The sequence below is a fragment of the Chaetodon auriga genome, chromosome 6 (genome assembly GCF_051107435.1).
Source record: "Chaetodon auriga isolate fChaAug3 chromosome 6, fChaAug3.hap1, whole genome shotgun sequence".
NCBI lineage: Eukaryota > Metazoa > Chordata > Actinopteri > Chaetodontiformes > Chaetodontidae > Chaetodon > Chaetodon auriga.
Window position 1 is genome coordinate 3,076,445 of NC_135079.1, and position 19,159 is coordinate 3,095,603.

General features: G+C 43.9%; 2 protein-coding genes across 3 annotated transcripts; both read right to left on the minus strand.

The window, feature by feature from the left end:
• Window positions 1-243: 243 nt before the first annotated feature.
• Window positions 244-10,615, minus strand: cav1 (caveolin 1). 2 transcript variants are annotated; one of them, XM_076734171.1, is made up of 3 exons: window positions 10,333-10,615; window positions 9,214-9,385; window positions 244-2,358 (listed from the first exon to the last, which is right to left on the minus strand). In XM_076734171.1, exons 1-3 carry the CDS (start codon window positions 10,366-10,368, stop codon window positions 2,021-2,023), a joined length of 546 nt encoding a protein of 181 aa, XP_076590286.1. In that variant the 5' UTR covers window positions 10,369-10,615; the 3' UTR covers window positions 244-2,020. The 2 variants fall into 2 exon arrangements, with proteins under 2 accessions (XP_076590286.1, XP_076590285.1); XM_076734170.1 differs by having other exon boundaries at window positions 244-2,362; window positions 9,218-9,385; window positions 10,333-10,606.
• Window positions 10,616-13,911: 3,296 nt separating this feature from the next.
• On the minus strand, window positions 13,912-18,775 carry cav2 (caveolin 2). Its single transcript, XM_076732016.1, has 3 exons — window positions 18,388-18,775; window positions 17,944-18,131; window positions 13,912-16,148 (listed from the first exon to the last, which is right to left on the minus strand). The coding sequence occupies exons 1-3, from the start codon at window positions 18,535-18,537 to the stop codon at window positions 15,998-16,000; spliced, it is 489 nt and encodes a 162-aa protein (XP_076588131.1). The 5' UTR covers window positions 18,538-18,775; the 3' UTR covers window positions 13,912-15,997.
• Window positions 18,776-19,159: the final 384 nt, after the last annotated feature.

A 19,159-nucleotide genomic window follows, 5' to 3' on the forward strand; every position in this document is an offset into this window, starting at 1 on the left:
ATTTTCCACAGATAGCTTCGCTTCAACTGGCTGGTTCCTGCAGTACAGATGAATGAAACCAGTCACTGAGTATCTGCTGTGGATCATTACACAATTAGATTTGCTATGACTCACTATCACAAGAAAAAGAACAAAAAATCCACTGTTAATATCTGACTTTGATGCAGAGGCACATGCTCCTGATCACTTTATCCATCCCGATAAATAAACTGCAGATAAAGAACCAAACAAATGGACACTGGATTATATTAAATTTTAATGTGCACAGCGTGATATTGTACAGTAAAAGCAAGGGAGGGGAAAAAAAAACAAAAACATGTTTCTTATAAAAATATCACCTTTCGAGCTTAAAAACACTCAATTCAAAGATCAGATATTATCATCCCTGTGAGAAGACAGCAGGTAGACTGAAGGTGACGGAGTCAAAGCGAGTTTAATGTCCCAATAAAACATAATCCCCCACCCCATCCCAGAACCCCCCCCAGCTATATCTCTCCTCATCCACCTCTGCGGTGGGAGGCATCAGTTTGATGCTTTTCAGCACCGTCTCCACAGTCAAGAAGCAGGGCAGCAGAACAAACTAATCAGGGAGAGTTAAAAGAAAAAGAGGACAAAAAAGGGGTAGGGTGCAAAATTATGACCAGGTAACACATAAAAATGCATTTAAAATCACACGTTTCACCTCACATTGTCCAATTCCAATGCAGTAACCTGTGTAAGTACCACAGTGTGTAAAACAATCTCCACACAAGCTTGTAACTCCACATCCTAAGTGTAGAAAAGTAACTGCTAGTATTGTACTACCTTTGCAATACAGAAAGGAGATCTTCACTAATGATACTTATCCACAGTTAGTGCACTGGACTGAGGCCATAGCCTGAAAAGTCTCATTTTCTTGCATAAAAACCCATACAGTACATACAGGATATTAAAACAACAGACTGAAGCTAACCCCTCGAAGTTCTTCATTTTCATAGTGTAGAAAAACAAGCATTCATGGAACTATGGTGATGTGCATTTAAAGGCACTGAGCTTCACTGAAAACTGAAAAGCTAAATTGTTCAGAAAACCTACGTTGGAGTAAAAAAAAAAAGTTCATGTAAGATTCAAATGCTAACATTCTCTGTCACACACTCCCGTCATAAAGAGGACAATGGTGATGGAGGTGGGGGTGGAGTAGGAAGCTGGCGCGCAGAGCGAGTGAGCCGAGATGCACCGTTTCTGCATCACAGGGCTGCGTGGCAGGCGTGGCGGTGGCGGACGGCGAGTTGCTGGCGAGGCGGTGCGGGTGCATGCAGGAACGAGGGCAGGTTCAGTGTGTGAGACTGCTGGAAAGCCGGGGAAGGGGGGCGCGGGTGGTTGGTTTTGGTGGGCTGGAGGTCACGGGGGGCAGCGAGCGGCGTGCTGCTGTGCTGTTTGGTCCGTGCGGTTGTTTTGCTTTTGCTGAGTCAGATAGAATTTGGCAGCGCTCACTCTTTCTCTCTGCTTTGACCTTCCCCGACCCCCGACGTCCCACCATCCTGCCCTGCCCAACGGCTCCCAAAAACAAACAGAAATAAGCGCGAGAGAAGACAGTGATACACCCTGACATCCCCTCTTCACATGAGTCAGTCGAAGTGATAAAGCTCTCCACAGAATGGAAGGAATTTACATGGTGTGGTGACGCTAACAGAAAACAGATACGGAGCTTGACAGCGAGGACTGAAAACAAAACAAAACCAGAGAACACAAACAACAACAAAAACAAAAACCCCGGAGAATGACCCTTTGATTTCCTGTGCCCACCCGTTTGGTTACACCAACACTGGAGAGAAAAAGCAGCCAATGGAAAAAGGCGGGGTCAGGTGCCACGTGACCACGCCCCTTCGCTCGCTCTGGAAAAGTCTCTCTTCTCGTTTTCCAGAGGTCCATTTTTTCTTCGTCTTCTTCTGTTCTGACTTTTCCCTCCATCTGTGTGGCTCTAGCCCTCCCATCCTCCCTCCCCTCTTTCCGTGAATCCTCCTCCTCCTCTTCGTGGATGCTACACCTCCTTGGTCATGCGGATTCGGATGCTGCTGAGGCACTTGCCCATGGCCTCGAACAGCGGGTCGCAGAAGGTGTGCACGCAGATGGAGTAGACGCGACTGACGCAGTGGATCTCGATCAGGTAGCTCTTGACGCACGGCACCACGGCCCAGATGTGTATGAAGGACAGGATGGCGAAGAAGATTCCCCAGATCAGCGCCAGGGGGATGCCGACCAGCGCCGTCAGCAGCCGGTAGCACCAGTACTTGGTGACGGTGAAGGTGGTGAAGCTGGCTTTCCACACGCCGTCGAAGCTGTAGGTCCCTGCAGGCTCGGCGATCACGTCCTCAAAGTCTACCTGAGGAGGCAGGAAGAGGAAGAGTGAGAAAATGTTGGCATGAAGACTTATTATAGATGTAAAAATATCCGTGTTTATTGCTTATCTTTTAAGTTATTACCTTAAATCAGACAAAAGAGAGAGAAATGCACTGAGCAGTAGACTAATGACTTCATCAACGACCAAATAGAAAAGATAAAATCAACAAAAAGGATTCTTTGTAACCTAAAACCCCAAAATCGCCTCTTATCAATGCTCTATCCCTAATTAAAGGTTAATTCATTCATCATTCTACATAAAAAGCAGGGTTGACAAAGGCCTGGCTGTGCGACGAAATGCAAACTGTCGTCCCTTTACGCTACACGAGAAAGAAAAATTATTCATTATTGAGTAATTATGGTGATGCAAGGCGGGAAAACATAAAGACATAACGAGGAGGTCGGGGTGTGGAAGGAGCTGCAGCAGCAAACGGCGTCCAGCACACTGGTAAAGTAAAAGTGACAAATGGCTGTGCTGTACACCTGCATGAATATGATTGGATGCTACCATCAGCTGGTAGCCCAGCAGCTGATAAATGAGCCAACGATGGTGACGCTCAAGTAAAACAGCTGATGCCAATCGGTTAGTGCAAGCATTAGCCGATCAACGCTTCGCCAAACATTGTCATATTAGACTGAACCTACAATGGATCAATTACGCTAGTAAGTAAATATCTTTAAAGTATTGAACGTGAAAACAAAATGTTAGTTACCATCACACGCTAAAGTGATTTGCACTGTCCAGCATACAGAGATACATTCACATCATTAAGACTCCAATACCTCCACCCATCGCCAGCAGTATTTCACAACAGCCCTGCTAATGAAACCATCACACAAACGTATTAATCCTTCAAATGTGAACTCATTATTTCCACACAAATCAGCCGCTTCCCTCCCTGTTACATACTGTGCATGTCAGTTAGCTAAGACGCAGGGTGGGAGATTTACGCCTCCCCTCGCAGCGACTGGTACACAGTCTAACCACCAACAAACTGCCCCGCCCAAACGATGATTGCTACACACACTATCTCTGGCATCTGCTTCGAATTCTCCAAACCAGCAATCCAACTCTGGGATTTTTGTCTCCGGAGCGTCTTCAAAACATCCAACTCGACTGCACAGACAGATAGATAGACAGATAGACAGATAGATGATAGCTAACGGGATAAAACAGATGTTATTCTGAGGTTAAATTTGGACCAAAATGGACAGAGCGTCATATTTTCAGCAGCTCTGAAGTTAAACGATGGCTGCAGATGGAAAAGATGCAGCCTATAAAACCCTGTCAGGCCTTCGTCTGGCTTAAAGACGCCATGCCACTGTTTGCTACTGTCGAATCTGATCTTTTCTTCAATATCAGGCTTTAGCATCTGCTACGTCTTCATTTTCTTTCGTGGAATAAACAGAAGGAAAGCTGCACAGTCAGTGTGACCGGTGGTGGTCAGCATGATTGGACGACCAACAGAAAGAGCGCCACCTACAGGAGCTGGCAAGACATCCTGTACCGTCCACAGTGTTTGATTGACAGGTGATCGGTGGCTCCCCTCCTCCACCTCTCATTAACATGACTTACTGAGTTACTGTAAACAGGCCTCTAAATGAGACAATACCTGAAAGTGTGCATGAGGAGGGAGAAGTGGCGGCCGCGGTGACGACAATGCAGCCTCTCCCTCGCTCTCTCACCCTCTCCACCGGCTTCTGGGCGCAGAGTCAATATTTATCTTAGAGTTACTTGGAGACTGTGTGTCATCTAACAGAACAGTTGGGTCACTGAGGACTAATGGCTGCAATATCAATAAGTCACGCAGATATTATCCAGTGTCGCACTGACTGAGGACGCGATGCCCACTTACACACGCTGACTGCTGACTTCAAACAATGGGATCAAATTCTATCGTGATGCCTTATATCCATGTTTGAATAGAGATATTTATTTATATGAAGACTGTAAAACATTCTCAGCGTTTTGCTTTCTTGCCCAAAGTTAGACGGGGAGGCTGAAACCACTCTCATATCTGCTAATTAGCTTAGCATACAGTAGCTTGAAGGCTGGGAACATGAGGAAAAGGCTAGCCGTGCTGCCTGAAGGTTAGCGGCTGCTCTGGAGCTCACTAATTAACAAGCTGTGTCTAATTTGTTGTTTGAGGAGCTGGTAGGCCAGTTTCTCCTCCTCTGGTTCCAGTCTATAAGTGAACTGTCTCCAGTCTATATGTGAACTGTCTCCAGCTCCTGCTTAACAACAGACAGATATGAAAGCAACAATGATCCTCTTATCTAACTTGGCAAGAAAGTGAACAAGCACATTTCTCAAAAAGGTAAAAATCGCTTTAATTACATGTAAAAAATTTGCAAAGGTGGTCAGAATAATGTGACTTGTTTTAAAAGAAATCACATTGTTGGAAGAATTTTCGAGGTGAGCGTCTGCGCCTTGAAACGAGGAAGAATGAGACAGAAAAATGTAACTTATTGATGAAAAGACTTTGAATTTGTGTTCTAAAAAAATGTTAGATGTGTAAACTTTACATTCTATTCACAAATACTTTGTATAATGCAAATCAGCCGCATTAATAATTCAATATAAACCCCAAACTCACACAATAACCTTTGTATACTGTCATTGATAAAACACACATATCATTCTCTGAAGTTCACAATTCAAATGCTTTAAAGTGTCGTGAGTGCTGACTATGAAACACATCTCAGGGCTTGATTACGTAAGAATAATTGTCATGTTTTTCAGTCCTGGATGTGTTATTTTTGCTCGTCGGGTTCCTTCTTTCTGTCTTGAAACAGCAGCTTCAGTCGAGCTCTTTCACTCCGAGCAGCAGCGTCAAACCTCTCACACGGCACCAACTGGCAGAGCTCACTGCAGCCTTATAATATACTAAATCTGACTGCAACCACAAAACCAGTGCGGCGTCCATTTAATTTTTCCACAGCTACAAATTTTAGTGGACCCACTCTGCTGCAGTTTCCAGAACTTTGATTGAGACTAAATGAGGGCCTTCTGCAGAGAGGCACAAACACAACCGCAGCAGGACGCTGCAGCTTTGACTTCATACAGTGAAGCTGTTTCTTTCCACAGTTTTCTAAACACTCTTCTGTTTGCAGCATTAGGAGGAGAATCATCTCCGCTACCTGAGGTTTGCCACTTAAGTGTCTGGTCTATAAACAATACGCAGCTTCAACAGTGATTTTTATACTCTATTGTTAATTAGGATTTGGGCAAGAAAGGGACAAATATCACCCAGAAAGTTTCTTTACTCCAATGGTGTATGAAGACTTTTGTCCAAAGGAAACAGATATTCACTGTTTGCAACATGATGATGGACACAATGTGCTCAATAGGGAGGATTTTTGATCAAACTAAGAATGTTTTTTAAGAAGAAGGTCACGATTTATGGCTCAGTCCTGAAGACGCAGCAGCTGTTGAATAAAGAAATTCAATAATAATGACCAACTATAAGCATCTGCAGTATAAAAGCATTTAAAACATAAAAACTTGTACTTTTACTGCAGCAGCCACAGTTATGTCAAAGCGTGGACCTCTGCGGCCCAATCAGAGTTTCACATGAAACAATGGACTCTCGGGGTCAGCATGTGACCAGTCACCAAGGCAACTGTATTATTGAGTAAATAAGGCAATGTGCTATTTCCAGAGCTCTATCTTCAGGCTGTCAGCTATGCTTGAACAGACAGAGTGGGAGAAGGTCAGAGCATAGCACAGTAATGGGCTTCGGTAGTCAGGGGAAATGTTTGGTTTGCTTCAGGAGAGAGATTAGGATGATTGGCAGCAGAGACTCGCTGAAGGTGACCAGCAGACAGGCTCAAAAATACACAAAAAACTGTTTGATTCTTTGATTCAGACATCGTCTTCACAAATTAGCTCATATTAAAGCTCTGAATTCAAATTAGCCACATAATTCAGGCCTGTTAGCTGAACGTTTTTGCAGAATCTGATGTTTTTTCCCTGATATCTCAAAACTCCTTCAGTTGAACACATCAATAAAAATGGATCCTAAATCTAACTTTTAGCAATAACTAGTCAAATATCTATTCAATTTTAATGAATCTGTGAAAAAACAACACTTTCTTGGACACTTTTTTTGTGTGATGCAGCTCCTCTTTTGCATGTATTTTTGTGGCGCGTCCTTAGTTTTGTCAGATCTGCATGACATTTGCATGAAAGCAAATCCCACTGCTCTGAGCTTGAGAGAGTTTTGTGAGCTTCGTGGACGTCTCACTCCACGCAGGAGTTAAGTTGTGATAAAACCACACAGACTGGAGGTTTTCACACAACACCCCACAATGAGGTGGCCAAGTATGATCCAGAATCCACCGATCATAGGCTTTGCCGTCCAGAGGGAGTGTTTCATTCCTTTCAATCTGACCTTCAGGATTGTGGATCTGCTGTCGGAGTTCAAGCTTCTCACAGCTCCCTCTCAAAATTGTCTCCAGTGTGGGCATTTTAACCCCACTGACCCCCCCCTCTGCAGAGGCAGAAACTGTCTTCGCGGGGCAAACTCCACATGCATATCAGTCATGGAACCTATTTGATGTAGCCGGGTTATTGAGGCCAGCTGCAGCAGCTACAGGAGAGCAGCTTGTGTTCCTTTGATTACAAGATTACAGCGAGTGTGTGTGTGCATGCCTCTGTGCGTGCATGTACACCACATACAGTATGTCTGCTTGCAGGAACGCACATTACGTGTGAGTACCGTATATGGGGGCGTGTGTGGTCATGGTGGATTGCAGGATGAGGGTTGCTGGAAGGGATTCCCTGCTTGTGCTTTTCATTGTGGCACACCAAACACACGCTTCCACTTGGCAGAACTGTTTCACTGGCCTCAAAGCACCTCTGAGCCGCTGTATATAGCACACTGTAAAAACTACAGGATCATGGGAGTTTATTCTGAAATCCAGAGGGAGGCAGTGAGCAGCTTTGGGCTCCTCACAGTAGAAAATAAACCAAGTTATTCTCTACATGCGTCACAGCTTCCTTGAAACATTGCCGGAGTTCGTTGGGTCTCTATGAAGGGATTTCGTCTGTTTTTCCGGTTATTCAGAGCCTTTACTTAAGTAAAAGTACCAATACCACAATGCAAAAATGCATCATTAAGAGTAAAGTTCCTGCTAAAGTATTGTACCAAAGACGTACTTAAAGTATCCAAAGTGAAAGCGTCATCATGTGAGTTTGCAGTGTTATATTGTCATCTATGATAACACTGTGATGCATTATGATCGAAGCATTTAAATGTTGTAGTTGGCCGACGTGCAGCTCATTGAAAGTATTAAACATACTCTCAGGTGGTGAGTAAAAGAATGTATTGTATTTTAAATGTGGTTATTATACTTTAAATCCTTGGATTCGAGTAGATGTACTAAACTAAACTCAAGCAGCATAACATTAAAATACTTAAATTCTGTAAAAGTACATCAGAATTGTACTTAGATACTTTCCACCACTGGTCACTGTTCCTCCCAGCAGTTTAAAAGCTTACAGTGTGGACTCATGTGATTTCAGATAATTTCACCAGTGTCTGTTGAGTTGATTGGAGGGGGGCGGGACGGTCGTAAAAATGCATTCTATTCTGAGCCTGGAAGGAGACTCTGACTCACTGTCACAATGGAGGAGACTCGGGAGGCAGAGAAAGCAGTGAGTGGTGGAAGAAGTGGACACAGAAAAAAAACAGAGAAAGAATGAAATTCGTTTTCTTAAAGAACACTTTGTCACTGAATCCATTCATGGAACCACCAAACAGTAGGAGATCTATTACTATTATTAAGGATAATCTTTCTAATGACGAAAACCAATAATATCAAACTGTCAGTAATCATTTGGAATCTGACAGCAGCCGATAAAAAGCAACACATGGACATTTGCTCCTCTGACGCAACTACAGGCATGTGGGGAGGGAGGGAGGGAGGGAGGAAGAGAGGACTAGAATGGGAGGAAAGAAGGGAGGAGAGATGGGGAGTGGTGAGGGATATCCCCTCAGATTAAGCAGCTACTTGGGTGTTTCCCTGTTTTAACAAGGCAGAGTTGAGGCATTTCAAAGCGCTGACCCCTCCTGTCCCACGCAGCGAGCCGTTTGACCCCACTCTTTTGGAACAAACGGGCCCAGCTGGAGGGAGGGCGGCCGGGCTCAGGCAGCCGCTGCTCCCCGCTACCATGCAGACGCGTCAGGTGGCTTTCAGCGCGCCACTCCTCTGCTGCTACAAGCTCTCTCCCTCTGCTAACTCCTTTAAACAAAATAAACGCTCGCCATTTATGCGGTCAGGCTGCTCTCTTATGGAAAGAATTCCACTTTCCAAACAGCAAGGCGTGTGCAATAAGGACTGTGGGAAATGTGTGTTCCAACAACAGGAAACTCGTAATGTTTCCTCTGCTGGAGCGAGGATGTTCAAGTCCGCTGCTTGTGCGGACGCGCAGATATTTACACATGACAGCAGGACAGCTTGCCATTGTGTGGCATGAATGAGCCGTACTACCTCTGCAAAGCCTCTTCCTAATAGGGGAAAGTCACCGAGGGGGAACCCTGCTGGAACCACAGCGCGCAATGCAGTGCGCAAAAGAACTGCCGTGCGCCTCTGACGCGCACATCCACACACTACACCAGTCTGACAGCTCCGGCACTTCGGCACAGTTTCCCACAGTTTATTTCAGTTTACAGTGATTTTCAGACGGCTTCACTGAGGAGAAGCAAAGCGCAAACTCTGCTACAGGTATTCTGGTGAAGGTGTGGTTTCAGTGGCCAGGAAATAAAAGGAGCAGCTGCACGTTTAACCACAGACATAAAGCTCAAAAATGAACAGCCCTTCAGGTTCGACTCACCTTGACCACGTCGTCGTTTATGCGCTTTGGGTCCCGGTTGACCAGGTCGATCTCTTTGGTGTGGACATCCTCCATCGTCTTCTCGTTCAGACTGTCGTTGTCCATGTCTTTGTTGTTAGGTTTGTATATGTTCCCTTGTTTTCGGATGAACGGCGAATGCAGAAACTCCTGTCAGGATCCAGAGGAGGCAGAGAAAGAAGAGAGTGAAGAGGAGGAGGGATAGTGTGCAGTGCGCCGAGAGTGGGAGCGACTGGAGCTGCGCGTTACCAGCCTGCCCCACAAACAGGGATGGGTTTAAATGAATAGAAAGTGAAGCACCACACCCCTCGATCCAGCCGCAAGGGGTCCTCACCACCCGGACAGAAACCTAACACCCTGACCTGACATACAGTTGATTCAACATGCGCTTGTGACCATGGCAACATTTTTAAGATATGCGTAAAAGCGCACATTCAAACTGTTCTCTTAGGCTTGTTCTTAAAAGATTTAGGATATTCTTTAGCAAACACGGGTTATCAACTATGTTTGTAATATGACTTGTTGATATTCGTGAATATACTGACGCATTTAAAACATGCTGGCCTTAAAAAATGTAAATATGCGTAAATATCCATTTGGTCCCCACTGTGATACGCTGCCCGGGAATCTTCCAAGCACATTCATTTATACTCAAAATCATATTCATTAGCTTCATTAGCAAGTGTTAAAGCATGTGCATGATATAAGTTTGGCATCTTGTGTTTGAAAACGGCCGTGGCTTTACTCTCTTTTGCGCTTTTACGCACGAAATTCTAAACTTTCAATGCGTAAAAACAACAACCAGTTCTGTTAATGAAGGTTTTAGCTGGTAAAATCTCACACCAGCACACTAATGTATACTCAATGGTCTGTCAGATTCCCTCTGCGTGTGTGGGAGAAGCGTTCATGACTAGGTGCCAGAAAAAAAGGATAATCATCGAGGCACAGCGCTTTGGAGTTGGAAAAACATCCAAATTTACTATATGAATGCAAATTTTGAGCGATAATAATCACTTCCTTGATGAAAAAAACTCCGTGTCAGCTAAAAAACTTTAAACTCCAAACAGTGGCAGCTGTTAATGAGAGCCATACTGTACCTCTTCTGTTTCGCCGTCCTTCAGTCCTCCTGTCATGCTGTCCTCAAGTTTGGAAGGATTAGCGCGGTGAAACAGACAAGAAGACAGTGTAGGAAGTCGAGTGGGAGGCGTGGAGACAAACTGAGAGGACTGGGGCTCTTCTCGGGGACCTGTATAGTGATCTAATGCCAGCCCTTTTCGTGAACGTGACGAGAATTAAATGCCAGAGTTGTGAGGGAAACCTCCGGTGTTTCCTCGGATCCCGCAGAGCGCGTCTTCGCAGCCCCGGAGTCACCTGTGGGCAGAGGCAGGAGAGCCACCGTGTAACGTGCCCGGCAGGAGGAGAGACTGACTTGATCTCTTACGAAAGGGATGTTGTAATTGGAGTGGAATTACTTTATTTGGGGCTCGGGGCACAGTATAATAACGTTTTTGTTCAGTGAAACGTGGGCGTTAATTGGGAATGGCAAGGTGTGGATATTTGCCATACCTTAGCCTCAGGGAGACCAAATCCAGCGGTTATGGAAGAGAGCAAGAAGAGTTAGAGAGGAGACCAAGAAACATATTCTGGAAAAAGAAATGAATAAATAAGAAAATTAGAGGAGTTTTCAGAACTAATCAGAAATCACTCAGCTGTTCCAGGATATATAGAGCCCTGTCTGTCATCACTTGCTTCATCTACCCGCAGAAAATATACTGACATTTACAGCTTTGATGAAGCAGAATTTGGTGATTTGACACTCTGCAGTTGTTGGAAGCCGTGCCGGTCACTCTGGTTTGCTTACATTCTTGCATCAGCTCACCTTGGAGTGTCACCAGCAGACACACTCAGCTGTTTTCAGCCTGAAGTTGTGACAGGAGCAGTGTTTGGGTGTGTCTGATGGGATGGATACTGAAACAAACTAAGCTGGCTCTCCAGAGCACCTGGTTTCCACCTCTTTTAGCCTTTGGATGTGTGTTTTTCAGAGCAACATGCAGATTCAGTTGAACATTGCATTTGTTAACGAGTCTGGGCTGGTTGCTGAGACAGTCGATAACAGATTTAGAAGTTTTAACCAATGCTTTTAATGATGGTTGATTATTACTTCACTTAAGTTTAACAGATTGTTTATAATCCATTGCTACGGGCTGGTGTTCATGCCGTATATTTGGTAATAACACACTTATATAAAGTTTCAACTGGACTCTACATGGTTGCCACATTAATGGCTGTGTAATCATAACTCCCCTCATGCTGTTTTCAGTTTCTAATAAGCCATCAAGTCTGCGATTATACATGTTAAATCATCTTAAAAATATAAAAATAACAAAGATAATCCAACAAACTTGCAGCTGTTAATGTCAGTTTAAGTTGGGAAGTGTGAATATCTGTTAAAGGGATTTTTGATAAACTGGGAACTCCAGCTTGTTCTCATTAATGGCTCACAACCAAACTCAACATTAGGAAATGTAAGTTAATAATATTACAGTATGTATGAAGTCTAGTAAATTTATTGACCTTTAATAAAGCCAATAGTTAAGACTAATGAGGGTGCGTTCACAGAAAGATTTTTCATGATGACCGCAGCTTTGTTTCCCTGCTGCTCTGACAGTCTTTGTTTTCAATTGTCAGCATTCTGCCTCTTAATTTACGAGCTCAGTTTCTTCGTGAACCAGTTTGCCTCCGCTTCGACGTGACTGAGTCTGCTGGTTTTGGTGTTTTGATGCAGCCACTGTGACACCTGCTCTGGAAAGATGCTCTGCTTCACAGGGTGTGGCGCTGAACACAGATCAAAAGAACCAAATGAAAAGCTGTTTCAGACGAAGACGTTATGCTGCTGTGGACTCACAGAGGATGCTGCATCAGCAGTTTTACATGTTATGAACCACTCTGTGTCCGAAAACAGTTGTACAGTATGAGAAAGGTTGATGAACAGCTTCCGGGAGACCAAGTAAAGATTATCATTTAATTTCAAAGTTCATTTGACATCAATCCAGGATATGAAGAGTGGTGTCAACGTGTGACTTCTCCTCCAGCGACACAACATCCCTGTATATCGAGTGAATTAGGGCTCCATGGCAGAGCAGGATCTGCGGGAACTTTTTCACTGAGTCTGTTTCATGGTCAGATGATCAAAACATGGAAATGTGTCAGTCAAAGCAGATCCAGAGCAGCATGTTAAACAGCCGATTCTGTCTGAGAGTCAGCGGTCAGTCTGGAGGATGTCGCTGGGAAAGCTGTGAACCCTCAACATCCGGATGACCTCTCTGACCTTGAAACAGTGATGAAGGCTCTTTAAAACAACTAGCAGCTCAAGAGTGACATAAATTTAAAGGCATGATAATGAGTTACATCTGAGTGCTTTCGTTGCCTGAACCTGGCCACAGGCTGGAGTCTGGACATGAATCCTGGATCCTGGTGCCGCACTCCTGCACTTTGTTTGCTCCATCCATCCACCTCATGAGTCCAGCGCGGAGCATAAATAAGTGTTTCATTCACTCAAAGAAACATTGTCTCTGATCATAATCCAGGCAGAAATTACATTTATCAGTCATTATATTAGTAATACTTGCGTATACTTTAAGTGTAAATAGTTGCTAAATTGGCACAACTTTTTTACAAACTTTAAGTGTACTGAAGTACAATTTCTAATACAATTACAATAAACAGCATTTTTTTATAAGTACTCTGAAATACCACTTTAAGCACTGCAGAATTACTATATTACTTTTTAATACATTTAAGTTGAACTTAATAACATTATTTAGAAGTAAACTTTTTAAAAGTACATATCAAACGTACTTTAAATGAAGCACAAAAAGTAAAAGTGTCCTTGTACTGAGTTTTCTGTACTTCTATTAGGTAGATATGGTGTAACTAGCACAGGCTGAGCTTTGTTCAGCTCAGTGGACACGAGACTGATCGGAATCCATGACTATCGTGGAGGAAATGTTTTTTATTAGCAGCATTAACGAAGCTACAAAGGCAACAGTGAGTAAAGTAGTACAGTGCAATGACAGGAGTAATGTTTGAGTCAGAAACCAGCAGGATGACGTCATTCACCTCATGTAACCACAGCTGGAGCGGTAGCAGCTAAATACCATTACTACAGCAGCAAAACAGTATAGATACTATTAATAGCAGCAGCAGCAACAGCTGGAGCAACAGCGGTGACAGTTGTTGTAACAGCTGGAGCGTCAGCTGCAATACAGCTCACAAAGCAGTGACAGTGGTACAATGTACAGCAGCAGCAGCAGTGTTGAAGGACGTGGCAGCAGGGTAATAGTTGTGGTAAATAGCAGTATCAGTGGTAGTAGTATCACGGCACTACTCGGCCGATAAAGCGTGGAGCATCACGAGCTTAAAGAAATATACAAAACCCTCCTGCTGAATGAATATGCTGTGCAGTGTAACAGGTAGAAATGCTGTGCAGGCCTGCAGGTCCATCAGCAAAGCCTCAGGTCATGTTCCATCGACCCACAGCTCATCTTTGTATAGGAAAGTGTCTTATGCAATCTCAGTAAAGTGATTTATGAGACCTCTCTGGCAGTCAGCTGCATATCCCAACCACACTCATCTCTTGTGACAGAGGAAGAAACCACACACAGAAAAATGGCCTGGAGGAAAAAAATGTCTTTATTTTGGTCATGAAGAACACAAAAGTTCTCAAAAGAGTAGTAACAGTAAGAGATGATTGAAAAAATAAAACGCAAACAAATAAAAGTAGTATTTTTTATTGGCAGATGCATGTAAAGTTAGGATGCATGTGTCTAAGATGGATATATAACTGCAGAGGATTAGCTGGGCTGAGGTTGATTAGTGTTCTACATGGTATGGCTGCAGAGAGAAAAAGCTTTCGCCACACACCTGTGCCTTCCACTATTGCACAACCCTACTTTGAACTGAGTTGAAAAACTAAACACAAGCATATCGTCTGGCAGCTCGTCAGCAGTCTAACATCAGCGAAAGGATTAAAAGAAGCTCTGAGAGGACCGCTGGCCTTCAGTTGTCAGCTGGGAACAAGACATTGCGTCACACAGCATCGTTGTCTGAGGACAAATCTGTGGCGCGCTCTCATTCTCTGCGCTCTGGTTTAGGAGTCCAGCAGGTTAGCTTGCTAGCTGGCAGTGCAATGTTGAGTTGGAGCTGTTGAAAATGCAAATATAAGTGTTATTACAGCGATGTGCGTCTATTTTTCAGGATGAACAGACTGTATTCAGCAGGCTCATCGGTTCATAGGGCCACTTTGTGATAATCTGTATTTCAGCACAGAGATAATTTCATCTTTACGTCCTGAAATGCTCAAGTTTGTCCACCTAATGTTGGAAGAACACTTCACCATGGCAGCACTGCTTCACTAACCAATATTGTTTTTAGCAATGATTGCTATATGCAAAAGGTGTTCCACCAAACTGCAGTCATAGTTAGTGAGTAATACTGCTGGAAACAGCCAGATGCTTTTTTTTCAGGTGTAAAAATGGATGACAGAAACGGATGAAAGCTAACGTTGATCTGTGTCTGCTGGATGTGAAAAAGTCAGCTGTTTGCTAACGTGTGTCCTTAACTTGCACATTAAATCACCTTCTAAATTTTGAATTGTACATCTCATAGTGGAAACTGAGCGGACTTGTACCTAAAACTCAACTTTATCTCTTCCACTGCAAAAAAACAGTGCAGACAAAATGCAGCTGATTAGCGCCGCTGTAGCAAACAACGAGCGCCTCTAGATTAAACATGCGCGTACCGGAGTCTCAGCTCAACTGCGGCTTCATCCTACCTCAGTAGGAAAGGTGCTACGCCTTCAACGCACTGCTGTTAGTGAAGTCCTCTTCTGTCAGATGCTGCCAAATGCCAATCAAGGAAAGGTTGCAGCATAAATAATAAATTAGAAAGCCTCTCTGATCACATCCAATCCTGTTTTCAGTAACACGTTAAATTTAATCTACTGCATATAACTTCGCTTCATGTAAAAGCAAACGTCCACTGTTATTGACAACGCACTGTGAAGTCAACACAGCCGTTACAGTAAGCCTGAAAATGTGCAACAAGCTGCATCTCAGCATCTAATATTCATATGAAGTTCTCCCAGAGCGTCGACTCTGATTCAGCTCATTACATTAAACTTCTAGCTGAATTATTTGCAATATATACAATGTATAAAAAAAGCAGAAATATTACATCTCTCAGCAAAGTCAGCTGTGTTTGCCTCAACAGCAACTTTTCACTCCTCCAACTGATTGCCTCAGCCACAAAGTAAAATGGAATGACAAGAATTTTCTTTTTTTGGTCACAATCAGCAAAGCAACTCCATTTTTGGTGGCAAACATGAGCTTTTCATAAAGTCCCAAATACTGTAGTATCACAACCATTTAGTGATGAGACAAAAAACCTTAAATGACCGTGGGCATGGATTTGTTGATTTGTAGGTTAAATGACATAAAACTTGGATAAATTTGGTTAAAAAATTTGGCTAAAAACAGTCCAGCTTTGTCTTTTCCTTGCAAATAATCAAATTACTAAGCCCAATGTCTTTTTTCATAGTTGCATGAATCGATAATTCTAAGCACTTTGTGCAGGACCTTCAGGATTTTGTACTTTACTTTATAAAGAGCTCATGTATTCCACTACAGGCATCATTCACTGTTTTATTCCTTTGACTGCGATCTGTCCTACGTGTCTCTCCACAGGGACGGAGAGGTGTCTGCTTCAGTTCTCGGTGGTCTTCACTTGGATGGAGGACAGGCTCTTTCCCATGCTGTGGAAGAGCGGAGTTACGAACATGTCCGTCAGACTCCTCCACACCACCTGCGCTGATGGTAAGAGCATCAGGAAGCACTGGATCGCCGGCATCACCAGCCTGGAGGAACAAAGGTCAAAAGTCACATCAGATGTTGAGAAGTGATGCTTTTCAACATGCAATAACACTGCATAGCTTACAAAGTGAGGCATATCGAGAAGTAGCTGAATATGAGCACGAGCCCAACATCAACCATCAGTCTTACTGGTAGCTGGTACAAATGTCATTTAGACTTAACTTTCCTAAACATTTATTGACTTGTATCCTAAAAAATGTTGCTCCGCAGGTTCAATCTTTAGATCAAAATATGCTGCTGACAGACACAGCTTGTCATCTTTAGATCCACAGTTAGGCCAACCGTCTGTCCTAGTGTCCAAACAAGCACGTGTGCATCTACGGCTCTAAAGCCATCGACATTATCAGTGTAACGACTTCTGCGGGGACTTCTGTGCTGTCTATTTTCAGGATGCTGTGATTTCAGTCCTTGTTTGGCATCTGTCTTGATGCTTCCAGTGTCTCTGCAAAAAGTTTTTCTTCATAATAATTTACACCTGAGAAGAAAACCCCTCTAAATATAATGTCATCAATAAAGGCATATCCCATATTTGCATGTTCATATTTCGGATGCATTGACACTAATTCAAAAGACATCTTCCTGTCCAGTTTCTGTGATGTTTTGACCCACATTTGCCATCTTTTTCTTCAACTGTGTGTTAAATGAACGTTTGATAGTTGTGTTATCTCATCAGCTGCTGTTACTGTCTTATCTCTAAGGTGCTTTGCATCTCTCTTTCTATAAAAAGCTTCACTGTCACACTCCTGCACCCTGTGACCTTCGCTCCATTAAGATAAAGGTGTTGTGAACGCTCCTTTGAAGCAGCACCCCTCTGTGATGTCTCCTCCTGACATTCCACATGTATTGACCAGCTCAGTCCTCTATTGATGAAGACCTGCGCTGGCTTCCTCCTTCAAACATCTGAGGGGATCATCCAGAGCATGTGACCCCACCTTCAGGTGAAAGGTCATGCGAAAGTAACTCTGCAGCTCTCTATCTGCATCTGAAGAATGAGCCGCTCTGCTTGGCAAACAGGCCTGCGTCGCTGCTAGAATGCCAGCAAAGGGCATAGGGCGACTTTTTTTTCCACTACCAGTGGAACTCAACATTCCTCCCAACTTTCCATAGAGCGCTTACTTCATGGCATAAAATGTTGTTTCATCAAGTGTTAACAAATGGACTCTTTGGGTTGCGGCTGGGAACGTGTGCACACTTGGGAGCACCTGGTTCAACTTGATGCAGGCGCATATAATCGCCATACACATGACATAATAATCCAAATAAAGGTACAAAAACAAAACGCTGACAACATGCTTCCATGTTAAACGACATGTGACGTTAGCTTTAAAAATAACCTCCGTAGTGTTTGTCTAAAGAGCCAGAACAAGCAAGCTGGCAAGAGTCAGTGGCCCCTGAGGAAAATAAGGCTCCTGTAATGTTCCCACAGCCATTTAAAGTGTGTTCCTGCTACTCACAACAAGCTTTAAGTCATACTATGATACTTTAATAGTATTTTAGAGATGTTTATATCACTATAATACGGAGGTAATGTGTTTAGGCACTCGGTATGAGTTTTATGATATTTTTTCTGTACTTTATATCGTTTGTATCGCTACAATATTATATTTGCTGGGATTTTTAATGTCTTTGGAGTATTGAGGTTTATTTATTCATGTCTGATCACTCTAAAATGTTTCTGTGCTGCTTCCTGAAAAAAAAAAAAAAAGTTGTCACTGTGCCAGCTAGAGCTCAAAAAGCACCAAACAGAAAGTTGCAGGGTGATGGGGAACTTCTTCCTACCAGATGTGGATGCAGCTGAGCACCCCGAAGACCACGCCGAGGACGAACGCCAGAGGCACGGCCAGCAGCGTCGTCAGCAGGCGGTAAAAGATGAATTTGACCAGCTCGAAGACGGCGTGGCTTCCTATCCACACACGGTCGAAGCTGTGTGAGGAGATGGGCTCCGCGATGACATCTTCAAACCCGACCTGTCAGATCACACAAGTCACGGAACACAATGAGCTCTGAAAGTAATCAGCCGTGACAGGAAGGTCCGTGGAGGTGATGGACTGACGCGCAGGCAGCCACTTCCAGGTATTCACGGCGCAGATTACCAATCTCACAGTTTGTTATATGACAACAATAAGGTTACATTACGCCGTAAGTGGAGATAATTCAACTTGACAACCGCCACCATGTGTGGTTTCACTTTCAAAGAGTAATTCCGCACAATGAACTGTTTACCTTCAAGTGCGCGTTGATGTCGTTTGGATCTCGGTCCGGCGCCGCTGCATACACCTTCCCCTTCTTCGACAGAATGGGTTCTATCGATCTGTTGAACTCATCCTCGTCCATAATTATGCTGGTGTCCGATTTCTCCTTTTCCAGACCCATGTTGTACAGTGAGACGGGCGGACGGCGCAGGGAGAGCAGCTGGTGACGGTGCGCTCTGCGCCGGACTGATCGGCACCCCGCCCCGTATGGAAAGCGGCGCAGCGTGGGGCCGAGGAGACACAACAAGCTCAGAGTCACATCCTCAGACCATTTCAGCAGCTCGGTGATGACTGACACTACTGTGCGGCGCTCTGGTCTTCAGCCACGAGCCGCGGAGAGCCAGGACTCCGCGGGGTCTGATTCCAGCCGAACACACCAGCCTTCATCAAACATGTGATAAAGCGTGATCATTACAACACAAGCTGCGGGCCTTTTTTTCTTTTCACCACTGAAGCACTGATCTTTTAAAAAGTGGTCAGTGAAGAGGAGACATTTCTGTTTGTGACAGAAGTAGTGATGTTTTGGAAAATGTAACCACCTGTACTTTTGAATTACTGTGCAGAAAACATCAGTGAACAATCCCTCCGGGCGGAGTGTTTTGGAAAGAAACACCCTCATATTTACCCCCACACACTTTGTAACCATAAAAGCCTGCTTATTATCGTTGCCGTAGCTGAATGCACTGTTCTACCTGTTGAGTTGATTTACCACACATGCCCTTTTTGGTGTTGTGGATTTATCG